Genomic DNA, 15,666 nt, shown 5'->3' on the forward strand with positions numbered 1-15,666 from the left:
ATTGGGCTTATTAAATAATATATGTGCTGAAAGAGATTTATTGGGCCCACCAGCCCAATATGCGTCAAAGACAAGGTCTCTTTAGAAGTTCGTCAGAAAAAAGCTCGTTAGTACCTAGTTTGCTAAACGATACCCTGAGAGTGGCGACTGACGAGCTCGCCAACTCATCTGAACATGTAAGGCATATGTAGCTAGCTGAAGAAGAGTCGTTGGAAAAAGAAGATTCAAATATCGGGATTAGATGGACTTTCAACATCAATCGATAACTATTTTATACTCTCTTTCAAATTCACTCTTTCTATTTGCATTTTCCGTGTGTCTAATTCATCTTCTCCGACGAAAGATCGGAATTAGGTGAACTTGACGGCATTCAACGGAGTTAGATTTGGAAGGAGGTTTACCATCAACTATTTTGCATAATTAAAACTCTGGAATTGAACCTTTCATCTGCTTCAATTATTGTAATTTAATGATCATAATTACAATTAGTATTGACCCCTACCAAACGATGCCGTACGCAGTTACTGAAATCTGTAGCATTTAGCCATTGACCAATCATATTCCTCCAATTTTCTTGTAATAATCTCCATTAAACCCATTAAGAAATTTCTTACTATTAAATTCTCAAAATAAAATATCCCAAAAAATGAAATCGAAAAATCCTAAAATAGGCATCTCAAAAAGTCATAATGCATCCACGTGGCATGTACATATGATGCCTTGGATTTAACTCAATTTTATAATGAGTGCTGGCCGGAATAGATCCACTGATTTTTTATTTTTTTGTTATTTTCATATAAATATTTTTCACCTCACATTAATAATTTTTTTTTAATGTTTTTGGAGCAAAATAAATAAATTAGTTATCTTTTCGAAAAATCCAAATTCACGTCCAGACACGAGACATACCCCTATATTCAGACAATCTATTATCTACACAAAAATCCAATCATAAGATTAGACTAGCATAACGTCAGATTCCCCCAAACTTTATTTTATTTAATATAGAAAAATAGGATATAGAAATTTATTTCTTATTATCATAATTTTGATTTTGATTTTTATTATTGTTATTGTAATATAATCGTTAGTACTTAGTAGTTTACAAACAGAGGTTGACTTCTGTTAAGAAAAAAAAAGGTTGACTAATTACCCTTAACAATGAATATTATATATATTAAATTCTAAATTTTTGATAATTCAAGACTGCTAAATTGTCATGATATATTTTATTATTTACAGCAATTCAGGATCTTATGTATTGAATACAATTTAAGTTAATTGAAATATAATATTTATTACTAATGCACGTAATTAATAAAAATTAACCCCAAAGGTCCACAGAATCTACTGTCCTTTGAACTACTGAGTTTTAATAATCTACATACCTTTTAATTTCCTGCTCACTAAAATATTGCTTCAATTACATAATTAATAATCTATACGTTTTATTAAACATTAAATTAATTTAACAAGAAATTATCTAATTTCATAATTTGATTATGAATATGATTTATGGTGGTTTTTCTTCACAAATAAAACAGGCAAAATTGAACCACAACTTTCTTACAGTGACACTCTTATATCAATGGCTTCTAAAACAAACCAATGAAATTCATCCAAAAATAATTAAAAAAAAGGAAGACGAGAAATCATGTGTTGTGTACGAAATATCACGAGAAAAAGGATTTGTGTGTTAAACATCAGGAAAAGTAATGGCCCCATAGCAAGCCACGTGCTTAGGTTGCATCAAAGTGTGTACATTTTTAAATATTAAATAAACCCAAAAAAAAAATTATATCTGCATTAGTAATTGGCTAAACTTGCCAATTAAATAATATGAAAAAATAAAATAATTGTGTGTGTGTAAATATGTGCTTTGTTACTGTGTGTATGTGTGAGAGAGAGAGAGTGAGAGGAGAGAGAAAGAGGGGGACAGATTTAATTAGTGAGAAAAGGTAAAATAGGATTATGAGAGTTAGTGTACATCGGATCCTTCGCCCAAATACACTACTGCTTCAACGCCTCCACCTTCACTAACAGTACTCTCTTTCTCTCTCTAACTCCGTTTTTTTTCACTTTCTCTCTCTTCTTAATTTCTCATCAAATCTGTCCCAGAAAGAAAAAATACAAAAAAAATCTGATAAATCCCTTCGCAAAATTAATAGCAAAAAGGAAAAAGGAGAGAGAAGAAGAAGATGGTTAGCTGATGATTTTTGTCCTTCCTCTCTCTCTCTCTCTCTCTCTCTCTCCGTGAATTGTATTCCTCATGTGCTCAGAAATCAACCGGTTTTCTTCGTATCTGAGGAGGATGACGTCATCGGAAGACGGTGGTAATTACAGCCCGAGATTCGCCGTCGGAGATTCGGGCTGTTCTTGTCCGGAAATTGAGCCGGAGATTACAGAAACGGCAGCTGAGGAAGAAAAAGAAATTGAGAAATTAAAGAGGATAACGGATAAGGCTAGGGTTTCGTTGAGGGAATCGGCGGAGGAGATTGATGCGGTGGCGGAAGATGACGACGGGTTTAAAACTCCGACGTCCTCCGATCACAGGATTCCGGCGATCACGGAGTGTCCGCCGGCGCCGAGAAAAACGCGGCCGCAGTCGTCGAAATCGAAGAGGAAGGCGGAATCGCCGCCGGGAGCTCGCCGGAGGCTACAATTGGATATGTCGCCGGAGATCGAATCTATTTTCCGGACGAATGACGATGATTCAGTGGAGCGGGAATCCAAGAAAGCTCGAAAAGACGATGAAGAATCGTCGTTGTAAATCGGAGTATTTTCGACTCGCCGATCTCCATTATACACATGGTACGAAATTAAAAAAAAAATGTAACGTAAAAATGTTTTTTTTTTTTTTTTTAATTTTTAATTTCTATCTAAAATATTTGTAATTGCTTCTTGAAATTATAAATGATTTAATACATGAAAGAAGAAGAAAAAAAAATCGTTTCAATCTATGGTATCGTGATCACGCATTCATATTCGTTCTTGATGTGGAATTAAATGAATTGGAAATTCAAAAATTTAAATTTAATTTCTGGTTTTTATTATTTTAAAATTTTCGATCTACACAAATATAAAAGTTTGATTTATGTGTAACATATCATATATGATTTATGCATGTGGCTGGAATTAATTTAGTTGCATAATTGCTTGAAAAAAATTATGTTTACAAATGTTAAATTTATGCTATATAAGACGATGTGCATCTTCACAAAATATATAATACGAAAAGAGATAAATAAATAATACTGATTTATTTATTAAATTTGTAATCAACATAGAAGGATGTTTGCCTTGGCCTCGATAAAACCAAGTCCAACTTATTTTAATGTTTATGTCATACATTATATACAAATTTTAAGGTACATTATTCACGAGAATATTAATATAAATTAAACCTTAAACACCTCGAAAACCTATTGGTTTCCTAGTATAAGACCAGTGGAGGTCCAGGCATCATATTTTTTTGAGAGTATTATATTGGTCAAGAATCAATTGATTGATAAATGCATCCGTGATTTGTGGGTTGAGGTTCTCATTTAATTAAATAAAAAAAATTACCGCAGTTTGGTAAAGAATAATCGAATTTCATCCATTCGAGACTCTGCAATCGACAAAGCATGTTGAGCAGCTCGGGTTTGCCAACTACCACAGCTCGTCGACCTCGAATTCTCTCCGCAATACACCAAATGCTAATTTGACATGTACCGTAGAATTCTCAAAATTCGTGTATTGATTGATAGTATACAGTTTACACATATCAACATGAATACATATGTGATCTGGTGTTAGTCAAAATGTGGAAAATCGAAATCAGATTGTAAATGGTTTCCGGGTCTTGCATAATCTATAACCAAACATTCAACATATATCTACGAATGAACTTTTCAATCCCAAATCCCCTTTTGTTAAATTGACTTTATATGAAAAGTTATATTCAGAATTCCCAAAACAAAAATAAAATTAATTTAATATTGATAGGTAGAGAAATCAAGAGTTCTTTTGGGCCTAAACATAAGAAGTTATTACAAATTAATGTGCATTGTTTCAACTGCCAAAGCATTTTGTCACTTGTATAGATTCCATTTTAGGGAATATATATGGGCCCAAAAGGAACAAGCCTAATTTTATCGTGTCCTTATGTTTAATGTTTTTGGTCCACACCAAAATATTCAAATAAATAAAAGGACCACTTTTTTACTTTTTCACTTATCAAATTTCGTTATTTAAATTAATGCCTAATGGAAAACCCTCCGAAACTCAAATTAGTATTTTACATTTATTATTGTCACATAGTTACAGAATAATTTCGATGTTTAAATAATTACTTATTGATCATTATGATGACTATCTGCACCTTTTTTTTGTGTGTGTGTGAATTTAGAGACGAAAATTGAACTGATTTAACTAAAAACTAAAAATAAAAAAATAAAAAAATAAAAAATAAAAAATAAAGAAATATTTTTTGTAGAGAAATAATGTAATATCTCACATCGCTTTCATGTGGGGGTAAATATTTTTCTTCCCCTATTATTGTGGGGGAAAAGATTACTGAAAGGCAGAGTATTGAGAGCACAACCACACAATGCAGGCTACTAAAAACGTGTTTTCTAGAAATTAATTTAAGTGATAACAGTTCACTAAATTGGCCACATAAGATTCTCTAAACACGACATCACACACATTGTGTGGTGTAAAATCATCAGTATTATGATTAATGTTACGATGATGATTAATATTAATATTAATATTAGTATTAGTATTAGTATAAATATTCATATCGATATTAATATCAGTATTAGGATATTTATTCTTGGGTTTTTTAATTAATATAATTATTTTTCCAAAATTCGGAAATATCTATTTTTTTATTTTATCGATACAAAAAAGATAACAAAATAGAAATGGATTTAAAACACACACAACCCCAAAATAATAACACAGCCCAAAAGTAAATATTCAGGCCCATCGGAAAACCCTCCTGAATCAACAAAACGGCGTCGTTTAAGATATTTCAAATTCAAATCCACCCAACGCGCGGCTTCTCCACCACTCTCACCAGCCGGCATCCTAGAGAAGAAGAGCTCAAATCGGAGTTAAATGAATTCGCCATTCGCCTACACCGTCGACGATAAGGATCTAGACGACGCCGCTTTATGGGCGGTGATCGACTCCGCCGCCGCCGCCTCACTTTCGTCCTCCTCCTCCGCCTCCGCCTCCATCACCACTCCCAAAACCCGCAACAAACACCTGACCCCAATTGCATTTCCCATCACCTCCCCCGAACAAAAATTCCCCAACCACCGCTATAATTACAACCCTAGCCCCGACGGCGAGGTGGTGCAGAATCACCGCCCGCACAAGATTGCCAGAACCACCACCAACTCGCCGCGCGTCCCCGATTCCAGTCCTCCACAAATGATGGTGGTGAAGCACGTTCCCCGCACCCCAACCAATCCCTCGGCGTATGTTACCAATTCGCCGGAGTCGATGAATTTTGCAATGACGAGTTACCACAGTCCTAATTCGTCGACGGTGAGTTGTGAGAAAACTGAGTTGACTCACAGTTTGGCCGGTCCATTTCCGTCTGTTTCTCTGTTCAAGGAGTACCAAAATGCAGCTATGGCGGTAAGGTTTACACAATTTTTCCTTAAATGTTTTTCATGCTGCAATTTGTTGTGCTGATTAATTAATTTCGAATTTGTAAAAACCCCTTACATTGTTGGATCTGTGCTATTTCGTTCTCTTTTAACCTAGAACATGAAAACCACCTGTTGTTAATCAAACTAATTTCCCACCTCAATAGAATTTTGAATTGTGTCAGTAACACTTCCGTTTTGCTTTGGTAATTTTTTTTTTTTTATTGAATTAAATAACTTCTGGACAGATACTGGAGAAAAGTGATTACACCATGATATCTGGGAATGCATACATTAAGAAGACAGGTATATTTCTAGCTCGTATTTCGATTTTCCCCAAATAAATCGTTTGGCAAATTTCGGGCTGTAACTGTAACTTGAGTTACGTGTGGACAACAGGATGGAGGAAGATAGCATTTTACTTCAACCTATCTTTTGAAATTAAAGACAAGACCATCAAATTCGACGAGAACCACAATGTTCAGCGTGCTGAGTTTATTGTTCGTGCATACATGCAGTATGCTCTCTGTTTGATATTACAATATACTGAATTTTCGTCTAACCAATTCTTTGCTTAGTATGAATTTTCTTGTTTTTTTTTGTGCCCTAGGGGTGGGCGGTTTTCAGATGGATGGGGTTCGTGTGAACGACGGGAGAAAAAGTTTATGAAACCAAATCATGATATTCCTAGCACAGCAGAAACTAGAGCAAAAAATAGGGCATGCCAGGTTTGTATTTCTTTATAAAATTGTGCCTCCTTAAAAAATAACTATTAATCATATAAAGTTTAAAAAATTCCGCGTATGCAAATTAATCATAGAAAGCTTAAAATGTAAACTTGTTATCAACTCAGATGATTTTCATTTTAATCAGTAAATTGAATGCCACCACTGAACTTCATTTGAATGGTTGTGATGCTAAAACAGTAAAACACTTGATTAGCTTACGTGAATTGGTAGTTATGTGAATGGTTACGGTTCTTGGACAAAACGAATTCGGTCGGTGAAATATTTTAGGGACGGTAAAAGTAAAATTCATTATATGGATTTGGAGAAAAAACATTCATTGAATTTTCCCGTCTCTTAAAGCAACATAGAAGCATAAAAGATGCCGAGATATGGTCCTTCACCTTATCTAGGACAGAAAAGTTGTCTAGATACTGTTGGTGCCTAAGCCTTAGCCTTAATTCCCAGCCTTATTCCACGTGGACAATTTCTGTGCAAATTTTTATACGTCCATTGTAAATATTTGCAGGACCTGCTTGGAATTGGAGAGTATCGGCCTGGCGCAAGGCATGTTCAGGGGTAAAACAGGCAGAAAAATATGCATGATTGAACTTCGTAAAAGTACACATTCGGAGCAAATTTATAAATCTTCTCTTCCCACCACAGTAGAGGGAAAGATACTCGTATGTAAACTAAATGCACAACAAATCGTTGTGTCTTTAATACATTTTTTCTCAAAGAATGGCTCTTCATTCGTGTAGGTGTTGTCAAAGAAAAAGAAAAAAAACCTCGGCCTGAAAATTTCGACATACTTTCGTAAAGTATGCCACCTTGCATAATCTGTCATTATTAATTGTACTCAAATGTATCAAAATATTATGTGTAAAGGTGAAAACATCGACATTTTCGTTCTTTAATTATGGTGCAAGCAAAAGACACTCTTTGTGGGCTAATATTGTCTGATTAACGTGGTGAGAATAATAGCTTCTTATTCTTTCTAAAGAACTTAAATTACTGATATAAAATGTGTAGCATATTTGGATATAGTTATTTATTTATTTATTTCGTATAGGAGAATGAACGAGCCGAGTTCTAGTCGAACAACTAAAAATTGCTCGAGCTCATAGAAACCTCGAGGTCGAGCTTTTGTTATCTGAATTTACTGAATTGCCCTCACATAAATTATGTTTAATATCTTGATTTCTCTGGTATACAGTGTGCTAAAAATAGAAATAAGTGATAATCTTTTGTGAACTGTGAGTGGTGTTGGTGTACAATAATTTGTGGGAGCCTCGAAGAATGGTGCAATGGACCCCACACCCCATATAGTTTTGACTACTTTTTTTTTTTAATTATTATTAGAAATAACATTATGATTACTTCGGATTATTATTATTATTATTATTTTTAATTTTAGGAAACTTTTGAATTTTTTTTTTGTTAACTAGATTCCCCTGTAATTAACATCATTAATCACACCGACACTACAGCTTGTTAAAATTGGATCTTTGTGTAGTAAAGGGACGGTACGATGTCCCATTAATGTCTTCCATAGTCTTCGCTCCCTTGCTTAAATAAATAATTGAAATAAAAAAAATAAAAGTAAAAATCATATTTCCTTATTAATTGACACTTTTTAAATTCTAAATTGTGATTGGTCTATGCATTTCACGTGCATCTTGCTTGGTAAATACATAGATCGTACGTCATTTTTGTATACCGAATTTAATATGGGATTTTGCATTATAGATTGTTACACTAATAAAATGTAATTTATGTTAATCTAAACATACTAGTATAAATGTAATTTCTTAAGTGGGAGGTGTAGACACCTAAAAAGGGTCTTATATTCGTACATTATCTATTTATCTTATCCACAAGATGTAATAATGCTGCTGTATTGTCGTCTTACCAAAATGCGGTTTTCCCTATTTTTATTTTTTATTTTTTTATTATATATATTTATATTTATATTTTTTATATGGTTCGATTATTCAATGTTTTATTTTTCAATGTAAATTTTTGTTTAAAGAGGGACTTACTTACTTAAAACACATAATGACATTTAGTTGTTTGATTTGGGCTAAAGGGGAATCTTTAGGCTAACGAAATTCTTTGTTTCAGTCAAACTGGGATTCCTTCATTATCTGCTATATTTGTCATTTAGCCCTCCAACTTTTCTTGTATTTGTTAGTGCATCTCAATTCTCATACCACTAATTTTTCCCCACCATTACTATTTTATTTTTAATTTTTTTGGGAAAAGGTTGAATTAAGAAACCCTTGCATAGATGGTAGCACTTGATTACAATACAACCCATATTCCACACACCGTAATTTTAGGCTAATTAGTAAGAACAACTTTTAAACTGAGTTTAATGTATATGAAATTTGATTTAAATTTAAAATTAAATCAATTCTTTTACAAGAGCCATAATTATTATTTTAACATATTATTTATTTCACAATTGAAATAAAAAAAATAAAATTAATTTTGAGGCCACCATCTCTGTCTACATGAAACATCAAACGTCCCCATCCATTAATATATTGAGAGAAAAAGGAACGAAAAGTGTGTAATATTCTTCTTAGTATTTAATATTCTTTTATAAGAAAAAAATAATAAAAAATAAACTAAAAATAGCGACAATGTATATAGGAAAATGACAGTAAGTAATATTTGCTCCCTCTCTCCTTCGTTAAAAACTTGACTACTTTTCCCTCCCCACCATATCTCACTAACCACGAAGAAGAAAATCTATGGCTCAACAACAGGTACACTCTCCTCTTCTCTTGTCTTCTCTCTCACACACAAACACACGCACTGAGTGTGTGTTTTTGGATTTTATTACATTGATTGAATATCTGTGTATATGTGTATGTATATATATATATGCAGGAAGAGGGGTGGCCGTTGGGGCTGCAACCGCTCAATGTGAGAGTTGGGCTGGTCAGAAATCGTGAAGTCAACGGCTCTCTTTCCTTCAATACTTTACTCACTGCCTCCCCTGTTTCTTCCTCTGATTCTTCTTCTGATCTTGATACTGAGGTAATTTAATTAGTTTTTCCTTAATCACAGTTCATTAATTGATAAACTCACCATTTCTTTTTTGGGAAAAAATAACTTAAATGTTTGTTTTCTTGATCATCTGTAGAAGACATGGATAAAGATGCCATTTTTATCTCAAATTACATCTTTTTTTTCCTCAAGGGCAAAATAGTCATTTCATCTTCTTGTATTTGGCTGCAAGAAGAGTATGCGTCTCTGTAGAAGACATAGATAAAGATGCCATTTTTATCTCAAATTATGTGTTTTTTCCCCCCAAGGGCAAAATAGTCATTTCACTCTTCTTGTATTTGGCTACAAAATAACAAAGATAAGAATTATTATTTAATTTTTTTTTCTTTCTCTGTGAATGGTGTTTGATAGTTACTGCATCAATAGTGGAGCTAAAGGAGAAACATTGCTCTGAAAAAGTTATAAGTGTATGAATTGTTTATATGCATGTTTCATGTTCAGTATATGTCAGATTCAGACCAATTCATATGCTTATGTTTACTAACAAAAGTTGAAAGGAGTGCATCCACTTTAATCTTTTCACATGCCCCTAAATCATCTTGCTTTCAATTCATTTTTCTTTTAATTTTCGGGTACCCTTTACAATTTAATAATTAAAAAAATAAAATTAAATGTATGGGGTGTGACAACATAATATATGTTAATGTTTGTTCATATGTTGCAGTCAACTGGTTCTTTCTTCCATGACAAGAGTATCACATTGGGTAGCCTAATCGGTATTTCGAGCATTCTAGAACTTTCTAGAAGGTCGAATAGAGGAAGAACGACCGAACCGATTCGTAACAAAAGGAACTATAAAACAAGAACATGGTTTCTATCACTGTGCTCAAGGCTAAGTACAGATGCCGTGAGCATGAACAACAATAACAACAATGCCCCTTCGCTCGGCCACTTTCTTGAAGCGGAAAGAAGGGGTGGCGTTAGCAATTACGGTAGGCCTGATGATTTTTCTCGTGTTTTGGATCCGAATTCTTTATTTGTTGAAGGGCGAATTGCTCCTCCACCACCACCTCAGCTGCCTCGATCGAGGGGTTGTATTGACTCGAACGAGGAGGAACCCCCGTTGCTTCTCTCGTGTTTGTGTGGCAATCTTACTCATTAATCATCTAAATTTAACATTTGATTATTAAATTATTTTTATTTCTTTTAACAGCTTCTCCAGTTGTGTTGAAGTTTGATGAGTAATAGTATAATCTTTTTAATTAAGGTCAAAAGTAGTGAATACATAGCACCTGCATTAATTATGGTGATGTCTTTGTAAAGATTCTCCACGTGCCTGCCCTAATTCTTCTGTTAAGCATTTAATTACTGTTCATCTCTCTCTCTCTCTCTCTCTCTCTCTCTCTCTCTCTCTCTCTCTCTCTCTCTCTCTCTCTCTCTCTCTCTCTCTCTCTCTCTCTCTCTCTCTCTCTCTCTCTCTCTCTCTCTCTCTCTCTCTCTCTCTCTCTCTCTCTCTCACACACACACACACACACACAGAGTAAATAAGAAGTGATCCATGGTTAAACCCAAACAGCTGATCAGTAGAGAATCATCATATCTAAGTACATTACAAAATAATTGACATTTTCACTAAATTCGAGCTTTTATTAAGCCGGAATAATCGGGAAATTAATCCCACGAAATTTAACTGAATCCGAACTAGATCAAAATTATAAATTCTTATCAAACACGTCGTCACATTCCGCAGCAACTCTTCCGGAACTTCTACCCAATCTCCCGAACGAACCCAAAGACGACAAACCCTTAAAGCTGCTGCTGCACTCGCCCAGATTAAATGATTTTCTCGTTTTTCTTGTCTTTGTGGGGCCCACCTCCACCTCAATCTCGTCCTCTATTTTGCTCCTGGCAACGACTAGTCGAGCGATGCTGCTTCGACAAAACGGGCACACCGGGATATTCTTGGCAGCACTCGAAGAATTGGGTTTGCTGTGACAGCAGATTGCTAAAATGCACTGTGCGCACATTTGATGCCCGCAGTTTTGCACCTCTATCGTGCAAGCGTGCTCGAAGCAAATGCAGCACAGCTCAGCATCTCCCGCCTGTCATACAACAAGTGTCACAGTCTTGTTGCTTTTATTAAACATCACATCATTTGCTAATTAGAAAACCAATACCATGTTGTGCAGTAACTATGTAGGGGGCATAAATTGGAACGGGATTTCTTATTCCCTTCGATTATGATCCAAAAATTTCCAATTTTGGAACAATATTTTACATTCTGAATTCCTAAAATTTTGATTTTTCCAAAAATTTTGGATTGGAATTAGAATATGTATATACATGAAACTTCGATTTCTAATACGAAGTTTTCCGAATTAAACTTCCAATTACCGATCTTTCTTAAATTGCTTGGATTGGAATTGGAATACATATGAGATTCCGATTTCCAATCCGAAAATAATCCTGAAAAATTCCGTTTTTCCCTGAAATTTACACTTATAATATCAAAATTAATGCATTTTACATTTGGAGTTACCAAAAATTAGAATTTTCAGAATCCCGCCGATTTAGATCCGAAAATTTCAGATTTTGGAATAAGTTTTTTTCATTTCAATCTCCGAAATTTTTATTTTTCGATTTCCCCTTTTTTGGAACAGATTAAATAGGAATTAGTTTTACCCTAGGTAAGTGCAAATTCTAGTCGATCAGTCTGACTTCCACCCTAGGCAACCCTATTCTTATCACGAAACAAAAAGGTAAGTGTCGTTGTTCTTGAAAATTATGATCAATTTCGAACAAACCCTTTGAACAGCTATTTTTCAAAATTCAAAACTATCTTAGGTCGGATTTTTTCATACCTCGGATTCATCAACAATGTCAACAGAACTTGAGAATGGTAATCGAGAAGGTGTGTCCATCAAGATTGCCTTTTCTCTGTTTTTATTGGCTTCGATTAGGGCTTTCTCGAGCAAGGCTTTTGCATCGGGATTGAGCTCACTAATAAACTTCAATGGTGAAGGCCAAGTTAGTGGCTCTGGTGCCAAAGGGTTTAATAAAGCCGCACACGTCTCGTTTTTGTGCTTCATTGCAACCATGTAAGGTATTCGCCTGCAAACAGTCCATCCAAGAATCCATTTTTCACTAATCTTGAAAATTAATCAAACCAATCGAATAATCTTTTTTTTACTAATCTTAAAAACTTTTTTTACCCGGAAGAATCTCTTTGAAGACGATCGGCACCCCAAGAAAGCAATTCACGAACACAGTCCAACGAGCCTCCACGCGCAGCTAGATGCAGTGGTGTACTACCTGGATAGCTGCAAATTACATCTTCATTATCACTTTTTTTAATTGATAAAAAAAATATTAAAAAAAGAATACCTATATCCACCAGTGGAAGCAGAAACGAGAGCACCGCTGGTTAACAGAATGTGAACACACTCGGTTCGTTTTTGACGGGCTGCCAAGTGTAACGGGGTTGCACCACTTCCATCTCTTATATTAACAAATCTTGAAAATCCCCTGCAAAATTCCATCCAATCAAAAACTTACAACAAAAAGAAAGAGACACACACAAAAAAAAAACCGAAAAAAACGATTACCAAGATTGAGCAACAGTGGTGGAATTAGCGGCGGAAAGAATCGATTTGAGGCAATCCGAATGACCATAGTAAGCTGCATAATGCAAACATGTTCTCCCATATAACGTATCAAACAACAAAATCTGAAAAATTCACCACCAAAATATCCATCATCAAATTACGCATATTCGCGTATATATATACATATAGAAGATCGATTGATTATATTGATGATTATCGTACATTAGCTCCGGCTTGAATCAGCGTTTCGACGCAGGAAATCTTTCCATGCAAAGCAGCTAACATCAATGGAGTCTAAGCCAATCACAACCCACAAATTTTAGTAAACCAAACAAGACAAATACCTGAGCTAATAATTAACAAGACTGCATTTTTTTTAATCAAATTAATATTTAAAAAAAAAAACATAAAAATTACAAAAAAAAAAACATTATTCATATTCACTGACCTGTTTGTGTCGATTCAATATATCTGGATTTTCAAATCGATCCAAAAGCATTGAAAGAACCTACGATATGCAAAATCCACCATTATATATATATATATATATATATATATATATATATATATATATATATATATATATATATATATATATATATATATATATAAAGGCTAATCGAGAAAGCGAGTTATAACAAAATACAAAATCAACAAGATCACAAAAAAAAAAAAAAAAAAAAAAAATCAGACCTCGATCCGGCCATTAGCAGCCGCCAAGTGAAGGGCGGAGAGCCCGCCGTGAGGAGTTTTAAGCGAAAGCAAATTTGGGTATTTGTCCGCCATTGCTACAACGGCGTCGAGCTCTCCGTTTTGAACAGCGTTCGTGAAGAGTTCGCTCACTTCGTACTCGCTGCAGCTCAGCCCCTGCCCCATTATATGAACTGATTCGATTCCACGCGCCACCCACCACGGCGGAGGAGGTGTAGCGTCGTGGTGGTGGTGGTTGGAGGAAATGATGGAATCGTGGTGGGGAACAGAAGTAATCAAAAGTAGAAGTGATGTTTGGAATTCGGACTGACCGGAAGGGATTTCGGGCAGTTCACTTTGCCTGGTTGGTGAATGTTCGGGCAGCTTTTCGGGCAATTTGGAGATCAATGTTAAAAAAGTAGGAACTTTTGTGATTAGGCTAATCTCGAGTTAAATGCTAGATTCTATTCCCTTAATTTATGGAAATTCTATAATATTTCGGGTTTATTCATGTCTGCTTTCCAATTTGATTCTACTCTTAAGGCCTAGTTTGGTAAGATTACTTAAAATAAAATAAATAATCTAATTGTTATTATTTTATCAAACTCCAGAACATCCAAAAAAAAAAAAAAAAAAAATCCCCATTCAAAGGTAATACGAGGCATGATACATGATAACATAATATTTGTGTGTCGACCCTCGACAATTTATTAAAAATATCAAAAGTCAAAGAAAGCCCTATTATTCTGTTAATAAAGACTAATCTCTCCAATCAAATAATATTATTTTGTTATTCCAAAAAAGAAAAGAAGAAAATTCTGGCTGCTGTGACAAACGTCAAAAAATAGGGCCTAATTAATGAATGGAATTAATAGCAGAAGTTGTTTGACAAATTGGTTTTAGATCCAGACTGCAGACTTGACTTTGATGCTTTGCCCATTGACTCCTCCACACAAATATCTTTCTTTTAAATCAAACATAATTAAACTAATAAAACCATGTGTGTGTATATATATTATAGTGTAAATTACAAACACCCCTGATGTATGGTCAAATTACAAAAACACCCCTCTTGTTTGGATAATTACAACCACCCCCTCAACTCCTAAAATTTAGTGGAATCTTCGAGATTATATGGAATATTATCACTTTTGTACCCGTATTATCCCATTCAAACTCTACATTATGAAGCAAAATGATCATAATACGTGATTTTTAGCTTGTATATATCAGTTTGTGGTGCATCGAAAACTGTATTTTTACACAAAATGAGTACAAACTAGAGCACATTTCACGGAATCTAGATGATTATGTTGAATTTGGCACTATAAGGGTGGAGGTGTAAGAAAAAATTATAGTTGAGGGGGTAGATGTAATTATCCAAACAAGAGGGGGGTTTTTGTAATTTGACCATACCTCAGGGGGTGTTTGTAATTTACCCTATATTATATAATAGTTTTCCAATTTCAAAACTACAAGTCTACAAGTTCGATGAACTGGAGTTGGAGCTCGAACTCGACAAAATTTTTGAGGACCAATTCCAACTCGGTTCATTTTCACGATGTTTGGTTCATAATCCCTTTGGATATTTTATTATATAAAACTAGACCAAATATAAAATTTCAAATTAATAATAAAAGAATAAACTTCTAGAAGCCATATAGATCCGAATACATAGTTGGGTTGTTCCATGGGCCGAGATCACCATAAATGGGTGTTTCCAATTGGACTCTCGCCCAAACTTTATATAATTATTTTGTTGGGCTGAAGTTATTAATTTTTTGCAAGTAATTTGTTCATAAATATTTATTCAAGTCAAACGTCATCGAAAATATGGGTCTATTCTATTATATGCGACATTGGATAGATCTTTGACATTCATATACGCACAAATACGCACCTACATTGGTATGTATAGATCAACGGTAAACAATCACCAGGTATAATGTTCACTGGACGTATCATAGAAATAACCGAAGATAC

The 15,666-nt window shown here is 34.4% G+C and overlaps 4 protein-coding genes across 5 annotated transcripts; 3 read left to right on the plus strand and 1 right to left on the minus strand.

The window, feature by feature from the left end:
* The first annotated feature begins 1,828 nt into the window (after positions 1-1,828).
* LOC105952953 (cyclin-dependent kinase inhibitor SMR3-like protein) lies at positions 1,829-2,960 on the plus strand. The gene is made up of 2 exons (XM_088824495.1): positions 1,829-2,042; positions 2,280-2,960. Exon 2 carries the CDS (start codon positions 2,312-2,314, stop codon positions 2,768-2,770), a length of 459 nt encoding a protein of 152 aa, XP_088680621.1. The 5' UTR covers positions 1,829-2,042; positions 2,280-2,311; the 3' UTR covers positions 2,771-2,960.
* A 1,990-nt stretch (positions 2,961-4,950) lies between these two features.
* LOC105952951 (peptide transporter family protein) lies at positions 4,951-7,323 on the plus strand. Its single transcript, XM_012976552.2, has 5 exons — positions 4,951-5,634; positions 5,894-5,951; positions 6,045-6,162; positions 6,256-6,373; positions 6,900-7,323. Exons 1-5 carry the CDS (start codon positions 5,107-5,109, stop codon positions 6,951-6,953), a joined length of 876 nt encoding a protein of 291 aa, XP_012832006.2. The 5' UTR covers positions 4,951-5,106; the 3' UTR covers positions 6,954-7,323.
* A 1,705-nt stretch (positions 7,324-9,028) lies between these two features.
* Positions 9,029-10,763, plus strand: LOC105952785 (60S ribosomal protein L36). Of its 2 annotated transcripts, none has more exons than XM_012976364.2 (3): positions 9,029-9,144; positions 9,269-9,418; positions 10,113-10,763. In XM_012976364.2, exons 1-3 carry the CDS (start codon positions 9,130-9,132, stop codon positions 10,548-10,550), a joined length of 603 nt encoding a protein of 200 aa, XP_012831818.2. In that variant the 5' UTR covers positions 9,029-9,129; the 3' UTR covers positions 10,551-10,763. The 2 variants fall into 2 exon arrangements, with proteins under 2 accessions (XP_012831818.2, XP_088679906.1); XM_088823780.1 differs by having other exon boundaries at positions 9,061-9,138; positions 9,266-9,418.
* Positions 10,764-10,950: 187 nt separating this feature from the next.
* On the minus strand, positions 10,951-14,183 carry LOC105952784 (putative E3 ubiquitin-protein ligase XBAT31). Its single transcript, XM_088823779.1, has 8 exons — positions 13,687-14,183; positions 13,442-13,501; positions 13,216-13,287; positions 12,994-13,115; positions 12,773-12,913; positions 12,601-12,708; positions 12,250-12,499; positions 10,951-11,490 (listed from the first exon to the last, which is right to left on the minus strand). The coding sequence occupies exons 1-8, from the start codon at positions 13,867-13,869 to the stop codon at positions 11,101-11,103; spliced, it is 1,326 nt and encodes a 441-aa protein (XP_088679905.1). The 5' UTR covers positions 13,870-14,183; the 3' UTR covers positions 10,951-11,100.
* Positions 14,184-15,666: the final 1,483 nt, after the last annotated feature.

Source organism: Erythranthe guttata, chromosome 10 (genome assembly GCF_056151865.1).
Source record: "Erythranthe guttata isolate IM_541 chromosome 10, IM_541, whole genome shotgun sequence".
NCBI lineage: Eukaryota > Viridiplantae > Streptophyta > Magnoliopsida > Lamiales > Phrymaceae > Erythranthe > Erythranthe guttata.

What these genes read in the sequence shown, in the direction of transcription:
- LOC105952953 (XM_088824495.1), top strand. Translation starts at nt 2,312, where the DNA reads ATGACGTCATCGGAAGACGGTGGTAATTACAGCCCGAGATTCGCCGTC.
- LOC105952951 (XM_012976552.2), top strand. Translation starts at nt 5,107, where the DNA reads ATGAATTCGCCATTCGCCTACACCGTCGACGATAAGGATCTAGACGAC. An exon ending in TGCATACATTAAGAAGACAG is followed by an intron (nt 5,952 to 6,044) that starts GTATATTTCTAG and finishes TGTGGACAACAG; the next exon opens with GATGGAGGAAGATAGCATTT. An exon ending in ATTGTTCGTGCATACATGCA is followed by an intron (nt 6,163 to 6,255) that starts GTATGCTCTCTG and finishes TTTGTGCCCTAG; the next exon opens with GGGTGGGCGGTTTTCAGATG.
- LOC105952785 (XM_012976364.2), top strand. An exon ending in CTTCTGATCTTGATACTGAG is followed by an intron (nt 9,419 to 10,112) that starts GTAATTTAATTA and finishes CATATGTTGCAG; the next exon opens with TCAACTGGTTCTTTCTTCCA.
- LOC105952784 (XM_088823779.1), bottom strand. Translation starts at nt 13,869, where the DNA reads ATGGGGCAGGGGCTGAGCTGCAGCGAGTACGAAGTGAGCGAACTCTTC. An exon ending in TGATTCAAGCCGGAGCTAAT is followed by an intron (nt 13,116 to 13,215) that starts GTACGATAATCA and finishes TGAATTTTTCAG; the next exon opens with ATTTTGTTGTTTGATACGTT. An exon ending in ACCACTGTTGCTCAATCTTG is followed by an intron (nt 12,914 to 12,993) that starts GTAATCGTTTTT and finishes GGAATTTTGCAG; the next exon opens with GGGATTTTCAAGATTTGTTA.